At 43.7% G+C, this 21803-nt stretch overlaps 1 protein-coding gene across 1 annotated transcript in view; it reads left to right on the plus strand.

The window, feature by feature from the left end:
• Nucleotides 1-21803, plus strand: part of dnah10 (dynein axonemal heavy chain 10) — a 281462-nt gene that overhangs the window by 71675 nt on the left and 187984 nt on the right. The window contains exons 14-19 of the mRNA XM_073052027.1: nucleotides 4557-4730; nucleotides 10933-11099; nucleotides 15471-15622; nucleotides 18807-18971; nucleotides 19056-19263; nucleotides 21149-21305. Coding sequence (XP_072908128.1) covers nucleotides 4557-4730; nucleotides 10933-11099; nucleotides 15471-15622; nucleotides 18807-18971; nucleotides 19056-19263; nucleotides 21149-21305 — 1023 coding nt within the window. The remainder of the gene's footprint in view (nucleotides 1-4556; nucleotides 4731-10932; nucleotides 11100-15470; nucleotides 15623-18806; nucleotides 18972-19055; nucleotides 19264-21148; nucleotides 21306-21803) is intronic.

A 21803-nucleotide genomic window follows, 5' to 3' on the forward strand; every position in this document is an offset into this window, starting at 1 on the left:
TGATCTTTCAAAAATCATTGCATTCTGGAATGGTTCTGGAAGACTGAAAAATGGCAAATGTCACTCCACTCATCAGGAAGGGAGAGAAGCAGAAGAAAGAAAACTATAGACCAGTTAGTCTGATTGTCATCTATATCAATGATCTGGAAGATAATCTGGTTAACTGGATCAGCAAATTTGCAGATGACTCCAAGGTTGAGGCTGTAGTAGACAGCAAAGAAGTCTGTCATGGTTTTCATTGGGATCTGAGCCAGCTGGAAAAATGGGCTGTTACACCTGAACTACAGGGGGACCAATATCCTTGCAGGAGGTTTGTTAGTGCTATTGGGGGCAGTGGGGGGTGGGGGGAGTGTGTTTAAACTAAATTTGCAGGGGGATGGGAACCAGAGTGCCAGAGTAGATAGTAGAGTGGGGGTGAAAATAAATGATGTTGAAGTTTTATGCAAAGTCACAAATAGAGTTGTGTGTGGTGGTAATAATCTTCTGAGGTGTGTCTATTTCAATGTGAGGAATATTGTGGGGAAGGCTGATGAGCTGAAGGCGTGGATTGAAACGTGGAATTATGATGTTGTAGCCATTAGTGAAACTTGGCTACAGGAGGGGCAGAACTGGCAGCTTAATGTTCCAGGGTTCCAATGTTTCAGATGTGATAGAGGCAGAGGGATGAAGGGTGGGGGGGGGGGGGGTGGCATTGCTAGTCAGGGAAAATGTTACAGCAGTGCTGAAGCAGGACAGATTAGAGGGCTTGTCTACCGAGGCCATATGGGTGGAGCTGAGAAACAGGAAAGGTATGACCACATTAAAGGAGTTATATTATAGACCACCCAATAGTCAGCGAGAATTGGAGGAGCAAATCTGCAGAGAGATAGCAAACAACTGCAGGAAACATAAAGTTGTGATAGTTGGGGATTTTAATTTTCCACATATTGATTGGGACTCCCATACTGTTAAAGGTCTAGACTGGTTAGAGTTTGTAAAATGTGTCCAGGAAAGTTTTCTAAATCAATATATAGAGGTGCCAACTAGAGAGGATGCAATATTAGATCTTGTATTCGGAAACGAATTAGGACACGTGATGGAAGTGTGTGTAGAGGAACACTTTGGTTCCAGTGATCATAACGCCATTAGTTTCAACTTGATCATGGATAAAGATAGATCTGGTCCTCGGGTTGAGGTTCTAAACTGGAAAAAGGCCAAATTTGAAGAAATGAGAAAGGATCTAAAAAGCATGGATTGGGACAGGTTGCTCTCTGGCAAGGATGTAGTTGGTAAGTGGGAGGCCTTCAAAGGAGAAATTTTGAGAGTGAAGAGTTTGTATGTTCCTGTCAGGATTAAAGGCAAAGTGAATAAGAATAAGGAACCTTGGGTTTTTGGGGATATTGGAACTCTGATAAAGAAGAAGAGAGAGATGTATGACATGTATAGGAAGCAGGGAGCAAATAAGGTACTTGAGGAGTATAAAAAGTGCAAAGAAATACTTAAGAAAGAAATCAGGAGAGCTAAAAGAAGATATGAGGTAGCTTTGGCGGTCAAGGTGAAGGATAATCCAAAGAGCTTTTACGGGTATATTAAGAGCAAAAGGATAGTAAGGGATAAAATTGGTCCTCTTGAACATCAGAGTGGTCGGCTATGTATAGAACCAAAAGAAATGGGGGAGATCTTAAATGGGTTTTTTGCATCTGTATTTACTAAGCAAACTGGCATGGAGTCAATGGAAATAAGGCAAACAAGTAGTGAGGTCATGGAACCTATACAGATTGAAGAGGAGGAGGTGCTTGCTATCTTGAGGCAAATCAGAGTAGATAAATCTCCAGGACCTGACAGGGTATTCCGTCGGACCTTGAAGGAGACTAGTGTTGAAATTGTAGGGGCCCTGGCAGATATATTTAAAATGTCGGTATCTACGTGTGAGGTGCCGGAGGATTGGAGGATAGCTCATGTTGTTCCGTGGTTTAAAAAAGGCTCTAAAAGTAATCCGGGAAATCATAGGCTGGTAAATTTGATGTTGGTAGTAGGTAAATTATTGGAAGGAGTACTAAGAGATAGGATCTACAAGTATTTAAATAGACAGGGATTTATTAGGGAGAGTCAACACTGCTTTGTGCATGGTAGGTCATGTTTAACAAATTTATTAGAGTTTTTTGAGGAGGTTACAAGGAAAGTGGATGAAGGGAAGGTAGTGGATGTTGTCTACATGGACTTCAGTAAGGCCTTTGACGAGGTCCCGCATGGGAGGTTAGTTAGGAAGATTCAGTTGCTAGGTATACATGGTGAGGTAGTAAATTGGATTAGGCATTGGCTCAATGGGAGAAGTCAGAGAGTGGTAGTGGAAGATTGCTTCTCTGAGTGGAGGCCTGTGACTAGTGGTGTGCCACAGGGATCAGTGCTGGGTCCATTGTTATTTCTCATCTATATCAATGATCTGGATGATAATATGGTAAATTGGATCAGCAAATTTGCTGATGATACAAAGATTGGAGGTGTAGTGGACAGTGAGGAAGGTTTTTAAAGCTTGCAGAGGAATCTGGACCAGCTGGAAAAATGGGCTGAAAAATGGCAGATGGAGTTTAATGCAGACAAGTGTGAGGTATTGCACATTGGAAAGACAAACCAAGGTAGAACATTCAAGGTAAATGGTAGGGCACTGAGGAGTGCAGTAGAACAGAGGGATCTAGGAATACAGATACAAAATTCCCTAAAAGAGGCATCACAGGTAGATAGGGTAGTAAAGGGAGCTTTTGGTACATTGGCCTTTATAAATCAGAGTACTGAGTATAAGAGTTGGAATGTTAATGTGAGGTTGGATAAGGCATTGGTGAGGCCAAATTTGGAGTATTGTGTGCAGTTTTGATCTCCAAATTACAGGAAGGATATTAATAAGGTTGAAAGAGTGCAGAGAAGGTTTACAAAGATGTTGCCGGGACTTGAGAAACGGACTTACAGAGAAAGGTTGAATAGGTTAGGACTTTATTCCCTGGAGCATAGAAGAATGAGGGGAGACTTGTTGGGGTATATAAAATTATGATGGGTATAAATAGAGTGAATGCAAGCAGGCTTTTTCCACTGAGGCTAGGGGAGAAAAAAAACCAGAGGACATGGGTTAAGGTTGAAGGGGAAAAAGTTTAAAGGGAGCATTAGGGGGAGCCTCTTCACACAGAGAGTGGTAGGAGTGTGGAATGAGCTGCCAGATGAAGTGGTAAATGCGGGCTCACTTTTAACATTTAAGAAAAACTTGGACAGGTACATGGATGAGAGGGGTATGGAGGGATATGGTCCAGGTGCAGGTCAGTGGGACTAGGCAGAAAAATAGTTCGGCATAGCCAAGAAGGGTCAAAAAGCCTGTTTCTGTGCTGTAATGTTCTATGGTTCTATGGTTCTAAAAATGGTGGATGAAAATTTAATGCAGACGGGTGTGAGGTGTTGCACTTTGGTGAGACCAACCAGGATAGGTATAACATAGTGAATGGTAGGGCACTGAGGGGTGCAGTAGAACAGAGGTATCTGGAAATACAGGTCCATAATTAATTGAAAGTGGCATCATGGATAGATAGGGTCATAAGGAAAGCTTTTGGTACATTGGCCTTTATAAATCAAAGATTTGAGAACTGGTGATGAGATCTTATATTGAAGTTGTATAAGACATTGATGATGCCTAATATGGAGTATTGTGTGCAGTTTAGTTCACCTGTCAACAGGAAGGGTGTAAGTAAGGTTGAAAGACTACAGTGAAAATTTACAAGGATGTTGCCTGATCTGGAGAACCTGAGTTATGAGGAATGATTGAATAGGTTAGGACTTTATTTCTTGGAACATAGAAGATTAAGAGGAAATTTGATAGAGGTATACAAAATTATGAGGGATAAAGATAGGGTAAATGCAAGCATGCTTTTTCCACTGAGTTTGGATGGGACTACAACCAGAGGCAATGAGTTAAGAGAAGTTTGGATAGGTACAGTGATGGTAGAGGTATGGAGGTCTATGGTCCCAATGGAGGCCGATGTGAATAGGCAGTTTAAATGGTTTGGCACAGCTCAGATGGGCTGACTGGCCTGTTTCTGTGTTGTACCTTCTTGTCAGTTTATGACTCTGTGAAAGACTGGAGAGGCCTGGTGTGCTTTCCCTGGAGCAGAGGGGGTAAAGAGAGGGAGCACACAATTGGAGTATAAAAGACAATGCGTGGTATAGATAGGGTAGACTGCAGGAAACCTTTCCCCATATCAGAGGTAAACGAAAAGGGAGGACATAAGGTGAAGAGACTTGGAGAGGTGATGAGGGGGACCTTCTTCACCCAGAGAACAGTGAATAGCTGGAGTGCTCTTCTTGGGAGTGGTCGAAACGGAGTCACTGGCACCACTTAAGTCTCAAGATGAGCACAAGAGTAGCTTGTGCAAAGATCAACGTGGACCAAATGATGAGTATTGGGTTAATATGGATGGGTTCTCACTGGTTGGCATAGATGTGTTGGGCCAAATAACATGTTTGAATTCTGTAGTCTCCATTGTGTTTGTTGCAAGAAATATGAAGTGAATTCTAACATGAAATTATTTACTTTCTAGACCAAAGCAAAATACCTGGAGGTGGCAAAGAGGATGAAAGCCTATGAAGATAAATTGTACGAACACTGGCAAAGTGAGATAAATACAAAGTTGCATGTTCTATTGAAGCAAAGCCTGCTTGTCAGGATTAATACAGCAGAGGCCAATTTAGCAAGTTTGGTTCACATCGATCCAGTAAGTTTGGAAAGTTGGTGGGTGTTTTTTTTTATGATTAATATTAGAACAATTCCATTTTAAAAGAAATATTCACTTCCAAGATATTAGTATGACAACTAAGTTTTGCTGTGTAAGCACAATTTTTATTTCACTAGGATTGATTGGATTTTAAGAGATTGTCCCATTCTAAAATTGATTTGAAGAGATTGTCTTTTATTGGATTTTAAGAGATTGTCCCATTCTAAAATTGAGTTTGAGCAGTTAAATTAGTTCCTAAATGGGAATAAAACAGCCTGAAATAAAAATAGAAAATACTGGCAAGATTTAGTGGGACAGGCTGTATCTGTGGAAACAAATAGTTTTTATGGTTGCTAGGTATTTTAATTTACTTTCTAATTCCCTCTTTGACCTTGTTCTCTGTGGCCACAATCACACAATGTGATATGTAATGTGATATACAGTATCACACAATGATGTTCAGTGTTAGAGCCTTAAGAGTAATACAGCAGAGAAACAGCCCCGACTCATCCATGCTGATTGGCTGTCTATCTATGCAAATCCCATTTGGTTATATTAGGCCCAAATCCCTTCTTTCCTGTTGAAATGATGGAGGAACATCACCTCATCTATAATGCAGAATTCAAACTTAAGGAAGTTTGTTCCTGCTTTCTGTTTGTATCAGGATTGATCATTTGTTCTCACTATTCTTCTCCACTCTTTTTCTTTCCCATTTCCCTCACTGGTGTACTCTGGTCTATTCGGCAGGTCCCAAGAGACCAGACTGTACAGTATCAGCCATACCAGATTGTACAGTATCACCCAGACTGCACGGTATCACTCAGACAAAACTGTACTGTATTACACGGACCAGATGGTACCACATCACCCAGACTGTGCAGTATCACTCAGACCAGACTGTACAGTATCAGCCAGATGAGACTGTACAGTATTACACAAACCAGACAATACCACATCACCCAGACTGTGCGGTATCACCCAGGTGAGACTGTACCGTATCACCCAGACGAGACTGTGCGGTATCACCCAGGCGAGACTGTACCGTATCACCCAGACGAGACTGTGCGGTATCACCCAGGCGAGACTGTACCGTACCACCCAGGCGAGACTGTGCGGTATCACCCAGGTGAGACTGTGCGGTATCACCCAGGCGAGACTGTACCGTATCACCCAGGCGAGACTGTACCGTACCACCCAGGCGAGACTGTACCGTATCACCCAGGCGAGACTGTGCGGTATCACCCAGGCGAGACTGTGCCGTATCACCCAGGCGAGACTGTACCGTACCACCCAGATGAGACTGTGCGGTATCACCCAGGCGAGACTGTGCCGTATCACCCAGGCGAGACTGTACCGTATCACCCAGATGAGACTGTGCGGTATCACCCAGGCGAGACTGTACCGTATCACCCAGGCGAGACTGTACCGTATCACCCAGATGAGACTGTGCGGTATCACCCAGGCGAGACTGTGCCGTATCACCCAGGCGAGACTGTACCGTATCACCCAGGCGAGACTGTGCGGTATCACCCAGGCGAGACTGTGCGATATCACCCCGGTGAGACTGTACCGTATCATCCAGGCGAGACTGTACCGTATCACCCAGATGAGACTGTGCGGTATCACCCAGGTGAGAATTACAGTATCACCCAGACAAGACTGTACCGTATCACCCAGGCAAGACTGTGCGGTATCACCCAGGCGAGACTGTGCCGTACCACCCAGGCGAGACTGTGCCGTACCACCCAGACGAGACTGTGCGGTATCATCCAGGCGAGACTGTACCATATCACCCAGGCGAGACTGTGCGGTATCACCCAGACGAGACTGTACCGTATCACCCAGGCGAGACTGTGCGGTACCACCCAGGCGAGACTATACCGTATCACCCAGGCGAGACTGTACAGTACCACCCAGACGAGACTGTACCGTATCACCCAGGCGAGACTGTGCGGTAACACCCCAGTGAGACTGTACCATATCATCCAGGCGAGACTGTACCGTATCATCCAGGCGAGACTGTACCATATCACCCAGACGAGATTGTGCGGTATCACCCAGGTGAGAATTACAGTACCATCCAGACGAGACTGTACCGTATCACCCAGGCGAGACTGTACCGTACCACCCAGGCGAGACTATGCCTTATCACCCAGGTGAGACTGTGCAGTATCACCCAAGCAAGACTGTGCGGTATCACCCCGGTAAGTCTGTACCGTATCATCCAGGCGAGACTATACCGTATCACCCAGGCGAGACTGTACAGTACCACCCAGACGAGACTGTACCGTACCACCCAGGCGAGACTGTGCCTTATCACCCAGGTGAGACTGTGCGGTATCACCCAAGCAAGACTGTGCGGTATCACCCCGGTAAGTCTGTACCGTATCATCCAGGCGAGACTGTACCGTATCACCCAGATGAGACTGTGCGGTACCACTCAGACGAGACTGTGCGGTACCACCCAGGCGAGACTATACCGTATCACCCAGGCGAGACTGTACAGTACCACCCAGACGAGTCTGTACCGTATCATCCAGGCGAGACTGTACCGTATCACCCAGATGAGTGTGCGGTATCACCCAGGTGAGAATTACAGTACCACCCAGACGAGACTGTACCGTATCACCCAGGCGAGACTGTACCGTACCACCCAGGCGAGACTGTGCGGTATCACCCAGGCGAGACTGTACCGTACCACCCAGGCGAGACTGTACCGTACCACCCAGGCGAGATTGTGCGGTACCACCCAGACGAGACTATACCGTATCACCCGGGCGAGACTGTGCGGTATCACCCCAGTGAGACTGTACCATATCACCCAGGCGAGACTGTACCGTATCATCCAGGCGAGACTGTACCATATCACCCAGACGAGATTGTGCGGTATCACCCAGGTGAGAATTACAGTACCACCCAGACGAGACTGTACCGTATCACCCAGGCGAGACTGTACCATACCACCCAGGCGAGACTGTGCCTTATCACCCAGGTGAGACTGTGCGGTATCACCCCGGTAAGTCTGTACCGTATCATCCAGGCGAGACTGTACCGTATCACCCAGATGAGACTGTGCGGTATCACCCAGGTGAGAATTACAGTACCACCCAGACGAGACTGTACCGTATCACCCAGGCGAGACTGTACTGTACCACCCAGGCGAGACTGTGCGGTATCACCCAGGCGAGACTGTACCGTATCACCCAGGCGAGATTGTGCGGTACCACCCAGACGAGACTATACCGTATCACCCGGGCGAGACTGTGCCATATCACCCAGGCAAGACTGTACCGTACCACCCAGGCGAGACTGTGAGGTATCACCCAGGCGAGACTGTACCGTACCACCCAGACGAGACTGTGCCATATCACCCAGATGAGACTGTGCGGTATCACCCAGACGAGACTATGTCGTATCACCCAAACGAGACTGTACCGTATCATCCAGGCGAGACTGTACTGTATCACCCAGGCGAGACTGTACCGTACCACCCAGGCGAGATTGTGCAGTACCACCCAGACGAGACTGTGCAGTATCACCCAGGCGAGACTGTACTGTACCACCCAGATGAGACTGTACAGTATTACCCAGACGAAACTGTAATGTATCACTCATACCAGCTGTACAGTATCACCTAGACTGTAGAGTATCACCCAGACCACAGACTGTACAGTACCACACAGACCACACTGTACAAGATCACCCAGTCTGTACAGTTCAATGCAGACTGTATGGTAACACCTAGACTACAGACAGTACAGTATCACCCAGACCACTGACTGTATAGTATCACCTGGACTGTACAGCATTAGCCAGATAAGACTGTACAGTATCAGGTATTACCTTTGGCTTCTCCCACCTCCTCTACCATGTAAACCAACTTATTTTCCTTTCCCTCGGTTCTGATAAAAGGCCTTTGCTACTGTTAATGTTGACTGTTTCTCTTTCCATAGATTTAGCTTGACCTGCATTTATCCTGCATTTCTGATTTTAGCTCAAATGGAATTCAGGTCAGCACAAAGCTGAGCACTGAACTGGCATTTCTCAGACAGAAGACAAACAGGCTTGTGGGAAATGTCATATGCTTTGTTGTCCTTGGGTTAGAATTAATGCATTGGTTATAGAGAGAAAAGGAGCATAAATGCTGGGTTCTGAAATCCAGGACAGCACTGATTTGTCACTTTCTTCAGCCCTTTTCATGCACACTGTCGTTTAACAGCAGGCAAAGCTAGGGACAGTGGATGCTGGAACAGGGTCTCAAGCTGAAGTGAGTACCTAGAAGCTGCTTGACTCAGAGTCCCTGCTGCAGTTTGCTTTTTGCACCAAGTGAAGCTACCTGACTGTAGTTAAATATTGTGCATTGCCATTAATGTGGGATTGATTTTGCTGCTTGATGTCTGAGGCCTCCGTTGGTCAGGGTCAACCATGGAAGTTGCAGCCTAGATGACTAGATATGCAAAGGCAGGGCAGTACAATATGGAGAGCAAGCTGTTGCTCATGTAGCAAGCTCCCCCTCTCCACCAGCTAATGAACCCAGAGGAACAGAAGAGACCGATACAGGTTGGCACCATTAGTGTCGCAGAAGTTGCCAATCTATGTTGAACTCAATGTAGCACTGCCTTAGGGATATCTGCTCTGGATTTTTCCCTTGGGATTTACTCCTGAAGTCTTCCCCATAAGTGGGTGTAGCCACAAGGCAGCAGAGGTTTGAGATCAGAGTTTTCCTTCTCCTAGATGAGCTGACGAACCCCATCTGCCCATAGTGACTTGTTTTGAGATGCCCCTTCTCCTGTCAGTAGAAATGTTTCCATCAGGCTTAGTAGCTTAGCCACATGTACTGTAAGGCCAGGAACTGGTCTTGGCTGTCAGAGGCTATTTGAAATGCACACCATTGGGTGCACTTAATAGGTAATGGTAGCTTATCCCTATTACCACCCTGGCTATAACAACCTAAAGGAACCTTCATTGAGATACTGCCATGTGAATAGTTAAACTTCATAGGAGTATAGCTTTTAACTTTATGAAGGGAATGTAGATCTTCTGTTGACAACTTTCAGGGGTTCTTCATCAGCAAAGAAGTCCACTTCACGGCTTTGGTCAATTACTCCAATTACTGATTACTAATTTGAAATTAGAGTTATTTGAATTTGTAGAAGAATTTAGAAATGTGTGGAAATTGTTTCAATTTAGCTGGACAATAATTTTGAGTGTTTGTTTCTGTTGAGGACATATACCATCAATCTCCACACTACAAGCAAATCCATCCTGCTGTAAGGTCAAGACAGTTCCTGCCACAAAAGTAGGAATTTTGACATATAGTTTTCTCCTAGACAGTTTTGTCCTAGTAATCTACTCACTTTTGAGAGAGGAACCTTATGACAGATTTACCCCAATGACCCTGTGATTAAAGGCCAAGTCTTTTCACTGGATTGGCACAGGCTGAGGGGAAATCTGATAGAGGTTTTTAAGATTATGTGAGGCATGGGTACAGTAGGCAGGTGGTGGGGTGGAGATACATCTCTACCAAAGGAAGCATAAGGCACTCCTTCCCTCTGCTAGCCTACAGGTCATCCTTGGGCAAGGCAGGGTCACATGAAGCCATGAAGCAGCTACTAGATGATCATATGAGCAGCTGATGCATATCACGAGTCCTGGTTATGCGACCACAGGCGATCTCTGAAGATGATCGATGATGACTGGGCTCACTAGTCTTGTAAGGACACTCTCCAGAAGGCAGCAATGGTAAACCACTTCTGTAGGAAAATTTGCCAAGAACCACCATGGTCATGGGACCATGATCACCTACATCATACAATGCGGCACGTAATAATAGAGGAGAGAGACAATTTCATTTCCCCAAGGCTGAAATGTCTAATACTGGACAGCATGCATTTATGGTGAGAGGGGATAGGTTCAAAGAGGTTGTGAGGGGAATGTTTTTTTACACAGAGTCTTGGATGTCTGGAATGCGTTGCCTGGTATGGTGGTAATGGAAATACATTAGAGGCTTTTGAGAGACATTTAGATAGGCACATGAATATGAGGAAGATGGAAGGAAATGTAACATTGTGTAAGCAGAAGAGATTAGTTTTTGTTTGGCATAACATTGTGAGGCCAAGGGCCTGTTCCTGTACTGTACTGTTCTATGTTCTAAGCTTTCCATCTGCTGATATCTCATCTGTAGATTTGTTTTTCAATGCAGAATATGGCTGTTCAGGATGAATTGCTTGACATTAATTGTCAATATGAAGTGAATTTTGCCCCAGAACTGGAAGAAATTATCATGGAATCCAAGTACATGGAGCAGTTGGGATTTCAAATACCTCAGCTAGCCAGAAATGTGGCTCTACAAGAACAAAAGTTCCTCAGGTATGATAAATAAGATAACTAAATGTACAAGTCAATAGTTAAATTAAATAATTTTCAAATCCTTACAGTTGCTGTCTTTGATCATCAGAACTGTTTGGTCAATACAAATTTCTAGATGCTCTCAATGCCCTCCATAATTGAAGGGGCAAAGCTCTCCTTCCCGTAGATACAGAAAGAGGTTTCACACATGTATGTATTTGCATGTAGCATGGCTTTGTGCAGGGCAGGTCATGCCTTATGAACTTGACTAAGTTTTTTTTGAGGAGCTGACAAAGGTGTTTGGATGTAAAGCACTCAATGTTATCTTCATGGATTTTAGTAAAGCATTTGACAGTAGGCTGATTCAGAAGATAGAGATGCATGGTAAATTGCATCTTTAGATTCAGGACCAGCTTGCCCACAGCAGATAGAGTAGAGGTAGAAGACTGTTACTTTGGCTGGAGGTCTGTGATCAGTGGTATTCTGCAAGGATCAGTGATGGGATCTCTGTCATTATGATATATATCAATGATTTGGGGTGCAGGTGTAGATTAGCAAGGTTGCAACTAACACTAAGATTGGTGGAGTTGTGGACAATGTAAAGGACTATCAAAGAATATAGCAGGAAATAGATCAGTTGCAGGTATGGACAGAGAAGTGACAGATGAAGTATAATCCAGGCAAGTATGAGGTGTTGCACTTTCAGAGATCAAATGAAAGAAGTATGCAGTTAATGGTAAGTGTAGGCCTCCGTTAGTCTCGATAGACCATGGATTTGTGCCTTGGTAAGTTTCCAGGGTGCAAGCCTGGGCAAGGTTTTATGGAAGACTGGCAGTTGCCCAAGCTGCAAGTCTCCTCTCTCAACGCCACCGATGTTGTCCAAGGGAAGGGCATTAGGACCCATACAGCTTGGCACTGGTGCCGTCGCAGAGCAACGTGTGGTTAAGTGCCTTGCTCAAGGACACACATGCAGCCTCAGCCAAGGCTCGAATTAGCGACCTTCAGATCACTAGACAAGTGCCTTAACCGCTTGGCCACAAGGCAATACAGTTAATGGTATATCCTTATAATATTGAGATACAGAGGGATCTTGGGATTCAGGTCCAGATTTCACTGAAAGTGGCAACACAAGTAGATAAGATGGAAAAGAAAGTGTATGACATGCCTTCATTGGTAGGGGTGTTGAGTAAAGATTAAAAAGATTAAAGATTAGATTTATTTGTCACATATATATTGAAGCGTACAGTTTGAGAAACTGTCTGCATCAAATCAAATCAGCAAGAGTTGTGCTGGGCAGCCCACAAGTTTTGCCATGCTTCAGGCATCAATGTAGCATGCTCAAATTCACTAACCCTAACCTTATATTTTTGGAATGTGGGAGGAAAGTGGAGAGCCCGGAGGAAACCCACTTGGTCAAGGGGAGAACATACAAACTCTTTACAGACGGCGGTGGGAATTGAACCTGCAATCTTACAGCTTGCACTGTAATAGTGTTTCGCTAACCACTGCATGAAGTCATGCTCCATCTATATAAAATGTAGTCAGACTGTGCAGTTCCAGTTGCCCCATTATAGGAAGGATGTGGAGAGAATGCAGAGGAAGTTTGCCAGTATGCTATCTCAACTAGAAGGTATGAGCTATTAAGAAACTTTGGGCTGATTAAGAAAATTTGGGCTGTTCTTTCTAGAGAGTGGATATCGCACCACTGGAAAATGACACTGGAGTGATAGTAATGGGGGACAACGATATGGCGGACAAACGTAATAAGTATTTTGCATCAGTCTTCACTGTGGATGACATATTGTTAGGAATTCAGGAGCAGAAATGAGTGTAGTTGCTATTACTAAGAAGGAAGCTGAAAGGTCTGTAAGTAGATAAGTCACCTGGGTCAGAAAGATAATGCCACAGGATTCCGATAGAGGTAGCTGAAGGGACTGTGGAGGCATTAGTAGTGATCTTGCCAGAATTACTATATTCTGGAATGGTTCCGGAGGACTGGAAAATTGTAAATGTCACTCCACTCTTTAAGAAAGGAGGGAGGCAGGAGAAAGGAAATTATAGGCCAGTTAGCCTGACTTCAGTAGTTGGAAAGATGTTGGAGCCTGTTACTAAGGGTGAGGTTTCAGCCTACTTGGAGGCTCATGACAAAATAGAAGAAAAGTTAGCATGGTTTTCTTGCCTGAAGAAATCTTGCTTGACAAATCTGTTGGAATTCTGAGGAAATATCAGGCAGGACAGACAAAGGATATTCAGCGAATGTTGTTTATTTAGATTTTCAGAAGGCTTTTGCCAAGGTGGCACACATGAGGCTGCTTAACAAGATAAGTGCCATGGTTTTCCAAGAAAGATACTAGCATAGATAGCAGATTGGCTGACTGGCAGGAGAGAAAGAGTGGGAATAAACGGGGCCTTTTCTAGTTGGCTGCTGGTGACTTGTGATTTTCCCACAGGGGTCTGTGTTGGGACTAATTCTTTTTATGTTATATGTCAAGGATTTGGATGACTGAATTGATGGCTTTTTGGTCGTTTGCAATGATATGAAGATACATGGAGGAATAGGTACAGTTGAGGAAACAGAGTCAGCAGAAGGTTTTAGACAGATTAGGAGAATGGCAAAGAAGTAGCAGATGGAATATGGTGTAGGGAAGTGTATGGTCATGTGCTTGTATTGTGAGCAGTTCTGAGCCCCATATCAAAGAAAAGGTGTGTTGGCATTGCTGAGGATCCAGAGAAGATTCATGAGAATAATTCTGGGAATGAAAGAGTTAATGTATGAGGAACATTTGATGGCTCTGGTCCTGTACTCACTGTAGTTTAGAAGAATGAGGAGTATGTCATTGAAACCTATTGAATATTAGAAGACCTAGAGAGGGGTGGATATGGGGGGCGGGAAGGAGGCTAGCTGGAAGGTGATGAGGGAAGTCGGGTGGTTGGGAAAGGTAAAGGGCTAGAGAAGAAGGTATCTGATAGGGAAGGAGAGTGAACTGTAGGAGAAAGTGAAGTAATAATGGTTTTATTTATAATAGGTCAGGTATAATCAGGAAAGAGACACAGAATTAAACTTTCTGTTGATAACCTTTCATAGAACTTGACATTGTTTGAGGACTAAATATTAGCAAAGACACTGGGAAGAACCATACAGAACAGTAAAGTACAGTTACAGGTCCTTTTGTCCCTGATGTCTTTGCCAAAAACCATGATGTCAAATTCAACTGAATCTCTTCGGTCCGTACATAGTACACATTCCTCCATATTCATGTATATATCTTGTATTTCTTTAAAATAGTTCTTTAGGATCTGCAGGCTAAGAGAGCAGATGGGGACACTATTGAATGAAAGATTTGATTTGTGCTAGTACAAATTAAGTTATGCAGGGTGACTTGGACAGGTTGGGTGAGTGGGCAGATGCTTGGCAGATGCAGTTTAATGTGGATAAATGTGAGGTTGTCCTCTTTGGTGGCAAGAGCAGGAAGGCAGATTACTAAGTTAGGAAAAGGGGAAGTACAACGAGACCTAGGTGTCCTTGTTCATCAGTCACTGAGAGTAAGCATGCAGGTACAGCAGGCAGTGAAGAAAGCTAATGGCATGTTGGCCTTCATAACAATGGGAGTTGAGTATAGGAGCAAAGACGTCCTTCTGCAGTTGTACAGGGCCCTGGTGAGACCACACCTGGAGTATTGTGTGCAGTTTTGGTCTCCAAATTTGAGGAAGGACATTCTTGCTATTGAGGGAGTGCAGTTTAGGTTCACGAGGTTAATTCCCAGGATGGCAGGACTGTCATATGTTGAAAGATTGGAGCGACTGGGTTTGTATACATTGGAATTTAGAAGGATGATAGGGGATCTGATTGAAACATATAAGATTATTAAGGGATTGGACACGCTAGAGGCAGGAAACATGTTCCCAATGTTGGGGGAGTCCAGAGCCAAAGGCCACAGTTCAAGAATAAGGGGTAGGCCATTTAGAACGGAGTTGAGGAAAAACTTTTTCACCCAGAGAGTTGTGGATCTGTGGAATGCTTTGCTTGAGAAGGCAGTGAAGGCCAATACTCTGGATACTTTCAAGAAAGAGTTAGATAGAGCTCTTAAAGATAGCGGAGTCAAGGGATATGGGGAGGAAGGCAGGAACGGGGTACTGATTATGGATGATCAGCCATGATCACAATGAATGGCTGTCCTGGCTTGAAGGGCCAAAGGGCCTACTCCTGCACCTATTGTCTATTGTCTACAGCTCTTCCTGAATCTAGATCCATAAACTTGAGTGTTTGCTGTTGAGCATGAACCCAAACTCCAAGTCATGTTGCTGTCTGGTGCTCTTGCTGTCACCTGACTCAGGGGTCTTGTCCTTCTCTCCCATGTTACTGGAATGCTCATTTGTTATGTTGGTGTCCAGGTACATCACTGGATTGTGGAACATGCTGAATCGCTACCAAAAACTGATGGATTCGTTAAATACAGCAGAGACTAATCTTTTGATAGATCATATCCTGGAGCTCCAGCGAGTTATTCGCTCAGGTTATAGAAGATTGAACTGGAACTCATTAGGTAATAACAGATATTTTTATGGTTTGTATTAATAATCACAGTTTTCATAAAACTGATAAACTGCATGCCTTTCAAAATGCTTTCCAGTGGGAAACTATGACTGAAATTATTCCTACAGCTCTTTTATTTTCCACACAGTAAGTGGTGGGTGAATGAAGTGAGCTACCAGTGGCAAGTACAGTTAGCACATCTAAAAGACATCTAGACAGATGCATAGATAGGGAATGTTTGGAGTGATTTGGACTAATTGCAGGCACTTGGGGACTTTAAAAAAATTTAGCAATATGACGTATAGTAGGTGCTCCTGGCCCCTTGAGCCACGCCGCCCCAGCGACCCCTGCCAAGCCCTATTAACTCTGACCTAATCACAGGACAATTAACCCACCCAGTACATCTTTGGATGGTGGAAGAAAACCAGAGCACCCTGAAAAATCCACCCACACGGGGATTCCGTACAAGATGGCACCAGAATTGAACTCTGAACTCTGGAGTGCACCTCGCTGTAATAGCTTCGCACTAACCACTATGCTACCATGGTTAGCTCAACTAGGTAGCTTAGTCAGCATTGCAGAGTTGGGCTGAAGGGCCTGTTCCCTTGCCGTGTGACTCTTGACTCCTGTTGTTTGAACACCACTGTTGCTGATTTTGTTTGAATTTTCTGTGTAATCCACTAGATTCTTAATGTGATGGAGTGATCTGTGACTGGAGTTGAAGATAGGTGGAGGGGCAGGTAATTTTAAGGGAGTAGAGAGGCTACAGAAAGAGTTAGACACATTAAGAGAATGGGTACAGAGCTGGCAGCTGGACTGAAGTGTCGGGAAGTGTATGGTCATGTACTTTGACAGAAGAAATGAAAGGGTAGACTATTTTCTAAATGGATAGAAAATACAAAACGCTGAGGAGCAAAGGAACTTGAGAGTCTTTGTGCAGGATTCCTTAAAGGTTAATTTGCAGGTTGAATCTGTGGTGAAGAAAGCAAATGCAATGTTAGTGTTCATTCAAGAGGACTAGAATATAGAAACAAGGATGTAATGTTGAGACTTTATAAAGCACTAGTGAGGCCTCACTTGGATTATTGTGAGCAGTTTTGGGCACCTTATATTAGAAAGAATGTGCTGAAACTGCAGAGGGTTTAAAGGAACTTCACATAAATTATTCCAGGATTGAATGGCTTGTCATATGAAGAATGCTTGTTGGCTCTGGGCCCGTATTCACTGGAATTCAGAAGAATGAAGGGTGTATACATGAGGAAATCTGCAGATGCTGGAAATTCAAACAACACACAAAATGCTGGTGGAACACAGCAGGCCAGGCAGCATCTATAGGAAGAAGCACTGTCGATGTTTCGGGCCAAGACCCTTCGTCAGGACTAACTGAAAGGAAAGATACTAAGAAATTTGAAAGTAGTGGGGGGAAGGGGAAATGCGAAATGATAGGAGAAGACCGGAAGGGGTGGGATGAAGCTAAGAGCTGGAAAGGTGATTGGCGAAAGTGATACAGAGCTGGAGAAGGGAAACGATCATGGGATGGGAGGCCTCGGGAGGAAGAAAGGGGGAGGAGGGAGCACCAGAGGGAGATGGAGAACAGGCAGAGTGATGGACAGAGAGAGAGAGAAAAAAACCAAACAACTAAATATGTCAGGGATGGTGTAAGAAGGGGAGGAGGGGCATTAACAGAAGTTAGAGAAGTCAATGTTCATGCCATCGGGTTGGAGGCTACCCAGCTGGAATATAAGGTGTTGTTCCTCCAACCTGAGTGTGGCTTCATCTTGACAGTAGAGGAGGCCATGGATAGACATATCAGAATGGGAATGGGACGTGGAATTAAAATGTGAGGGGTGTCCTCATTGAAGTCTATCTAATGGTGAAAGGCCTTAAAAGAGTGGATGTGGAGAGGATGTTTCATATGGTGGGAGAGTCTAAGACCAGTGGACACAGGCTCAGATTAGAGGGGTGTCCTTTTAGAATGGAGATGAGGAGAAATTTCTTTAGCCAGAGAGTGGTGAATCTGTGGAATTCTTTGCCACAGGCAGTTGTGGAGTCCAAGACTTTATGTATGTTTAAGGCAGAGGTTGATAGATTCTTGATTGGTCAGAGCATGAAGGGATACAGAGAGAATGCAGGAGATTGTGTCTGAGAGGAAAATTGGATCAGTCATGATGAAATGGTGGAGAAGACCCAATGGGCCAAATGGCCTCATTCTGTTCCTATATCTTATGTTCTTATGATGCAATGTTGATGATGTTAAACTGCATGGAACATTGCAGCAGAATTAATCATGCCTGGAAAAGGCAGTGAGGATCAGGAGAAAGAAAGCCATCAAACCGTGACTTTTACTTTTTTATTTTAACTTGGATCCTGGTTCATGGATGTATAAAGGACTTTTTTCTCCCCTGGCCTTAGGTGTCCCTCACTAAGCTCCCTTTTCATTTTCCTGCTGCTTGGCTGCCATCTCTTGGATAAGTGATAATCATTTGCCGTTCAAACAACAACGGGCATGAAGAGTGTTAAAATGTGCTTGCTCTCATCATCTGTAGTTCACTGGTCAGAGTAGGATGTGGGATATATGTGAAGTAAACCTACAGTGGTCCTCGCAATGTTGTGGAAGGCTGCAGAATTGGCGGCAACCAGGTGTTTCCAGAGTCCAGGGGCTGCAGCATTGGAGCTATGCTCTGTATCCCAAAGAGCAAGTAGTTCGAGAAGGTGGCTGACCATCAGCATTTCAAAGTCAATTAGGAGTGATCAGCAAATGCTGCCCTTACTGTGATGCACATGGGTGAAAGGAATTAACATTGCGAGTCATTGGAAGTTGTTTCCATATGTTTGATCTGTTAGAACTGTGTCCCATGTTCATCCTGTGGTTGTGAGGCATGGATTAGTGATGTGTGTGACCATCTGGCGGGGCTCTGAATGTGTGGTTGTGAGCTTAATTGCTGGATGTTGGTCAGTGACGGCATGAGGCCAGCAGTGCAGCTAGTGTGACCTGGGCATTGGGTGATGTTTCCAGTGTTCTTGACTGAGTAACATCAGTAAATTTACTCTCTCCATTTTCTTGGGGCTTCACTCATCACATTCACTTTATATTTTGATGTTATGCTGTTGATCTTGAAAATAATAGAAATGGAATGAAACTTCATTTAACAATGAGGTTACCAAAATTAAAGTACTGTTTCTTATTAAAACAGGTATTATTGATTACCTTGGACGCTGTGAGCAAGCAATTGGGAAATTTGAATCACTTGTAAACCAAATTCATAAAAATGTCCGAGACATTGCCTCTAAACTCACAGCTATAGAATCTGCAGATCTCTTCAAAAGGTCACCACCTAAGTCCAAGGAGGATCTTGCAGGTAAAACAAAATTATCCGAAGCTTTCTTACTTGTGGTTTAATCTTGTGATGAATCAGGTGAAGCATTCTAATTGTTTTTATTAGGAGTAAAGGAGTTCTTTGAGTATGTAGAACGGGAGCGGACAAAGGACATCTTGAACTTAGTCAGTAAGTACAAAGCCATTGGCCCACTGCTGACAAAAATGGAAGGCCTCGTCTTCCACACCAACACTGGAAAGGCTTTAAAGATGGCATTATACTACATTTACTGGGAGCGCCGCATTTATGACAGTCTTGTCAAAATGATTATAAAGTAAGTATAATTTAGTTTGTGAACTCAAGGCAAGGATAAATGTTGTAAAATCATAAGATGTTGCCCCCCAGAGAAAGAGATCTATTTCTCTTATGTATTCTCAACTATACTTTTACCCCAAACCTACACTATAGTAAACTCCTTGCTTTGTAGTACTCCCACAGGAGAGTCGATTCTTTCAAAAGCCTTTATATTAAAATTGCTGGCCCAGGTCCCAAATTTGGAAGCAGCAATGGTAGAGTGCGGGCCTTGATCACTAGAGGCCATAGCATTAACAAAACAGGGAAATAAATGAAGAATGACTTACAGAAACACTCCTAACACAGTGTGTATTTAGAATCTGATTATATTCCCATTGTAGCCGTGAAGGAATTGGATGTACATTGTAGAGAAAAATTGGCAAAGCTACAGAGATGGGGCTGATGGATGGAACTCAAGAGTTGCTTTGGTACAGATTTAGTGTAAACGTGATGAGGCTGTAATTTTCTGAGTTATAAGACCATAAGATATAGGAGCATCTTGTGGCCATTTAGCCCATCAAGTCTGCTCCAGCATTTCATCATGGCTGAACCAATTTTCCTCTCAGTCCCAATCTCCTGCCATCTCCCTGTATCATTCATGCCCTGATCAATCAAGAATCTATCAACCTCTGCCTTAAATACACATAATGCTCGGACTCTACAGCTACCTGAGGCAAAGGATTCCACAGATTCACCACTCTCTGGCTAAAGAAATGCTTCCTCATCTCCGTTCTAAAAGGACGTCCTCTATTTTGAGGCTGTGTCTTCTCGGTCTTAGATGCTTCCACCATAGGAGACATCCCACATACACTCCAACAAAACCTTTCAACATTTGATAGGTTTCAATAAGGTCACCTCTCTTTCCAGTGAATACAGGTCCAGAGTCATCAAACGATCTTCATATGACAAGCCATTCAATCCTGCAATCATTTTCATGAACCTCCTTTAAACCCTGTCTAGTTTCACTACATCTTTTCCAAGGGCCCAAAACTGCTCACAATTCTCCAAGTGAGGCCTTAACAGTGCTTTATAAAGACTCAACATTGCATGCTTGCTTTTATGTCCTAGTCTTCTTGAAATGAATGTAAACATTGCATTTACTTTCCTCACCACAGACTCAACCTGCAAATTAACCTTTAGGGAATCCTGCACAGGGACTACCAAGTCCCTTTGCACCTCGGTGTTTTGTATTTTCTCTCCATTTAGAAAATAATCTACCCTTTCATTTCTTCTACCAAAGTGCATGGTCATACACTTCCTGACATTGTATCCATCTCTACCTTCTTGAAGATTGGAGTGACATTTGCAATTTTCCAGTCTTCCAGAACCAAGTGATTCTTGAATGATCATTACTAATGCCTCCACAATCTTGTCAGCACCTCTTTCAGAGGTATACACCGTCTGGTCCAGGTGACTTATCCACCTTCAGACCTTTCAGTTTCCTAAGCACGTTCTCTCTAATTATGGTAACTTTACAAACTTCATGCCCCCTGACACCTGAAACTTCTATCTTACTGCTAGTGTCTTCCACAGTGATTTGTGATACCAAGCACATTAGTTTCTCTTCTTCCCGTGATGACAATACACAGAGAGTTGTAATATATTATGCTTATTAATGCCTCAAAGTGGAGAATCAAATCTGGCCTTGCCAGCAATCAGCTCATCCTGTGACTGAATGGTGATAATAAATATGTGTTATCCCTATGTGCATAGAGAATTTATTTGTTTCCCTGACATGTACTGGAAATGTGACGTTGCATATGAGATCAAATATAAAATTTAATGTCTAATGGGCATGTTATTTGAGGGTTATTTTTGATCATGCCATGTTAGCCAGGCCTAACATCCTGTGTTTTTGCCTGTAGAAATCTTCAGCAAATTAATGCTGCTGTTCTTGGAAATAATCCCCTCTTCCAAATTGAAGTTTACCTCTCTGCCCCTGAGATCATCTTGAAACCCAGTGCTTCTGAAGTTTATCAGCTGACTCTCCAGAACATAAAAGATTGTGTTGAAACAACAAAGGTCAGTTAGAATAATTTTTTTCACAGAGTTAAACATTAGCATTTTAAACATCGGAAAGGTATTGGAGCTGATCTTCCATTGGCCAGAATCTGCAGCCCTTACCATTTAGCCCAGCATGGATTAAAAGGTTTCATAAAGGTTCATTTTATATTGAAGTATGTATGCAGAATACAACTGTGAAATTTACACGTACAAACAAGCTGGATGAACTCAGCAGGTTGGGTAGCATCTGTTGAAAGGAGCAGTCAACGGATGCTGCCCAACCTGCTGAGTTCATCCAGCTTGTTTGTACGTGTTGATTTGACCACAGCATCTGCAGTGTATTTTGTGTTAACAGTGAAATTTGTCTTCTCCAGATAGCCATAAAATACAGAAAAAACACAGAAGTAGGTGAAAGAAAAGATATTAATGCCCCTGCATGAAAAGAAAAAACTCGCAAACCCCAGAACCCCTAATCCTCCCTCACACAAAAATAACAGATTGCCCACACATAACAGG

Source organism: Hemitrygon akajei, chromosome 7, assembly GCF_048418815.1.
Source record: "Hemitrygon akajei chromosome 7, sHemAka1.3, whole genome shotgun sequence".
NCBI classification, from domain to species: Eukaryota; Metazoa; Chordata; class Chondrichthyes; order Myliobatiformes; family Dasyatidae; genus Hemitrygon; species Hemitrygon akajei.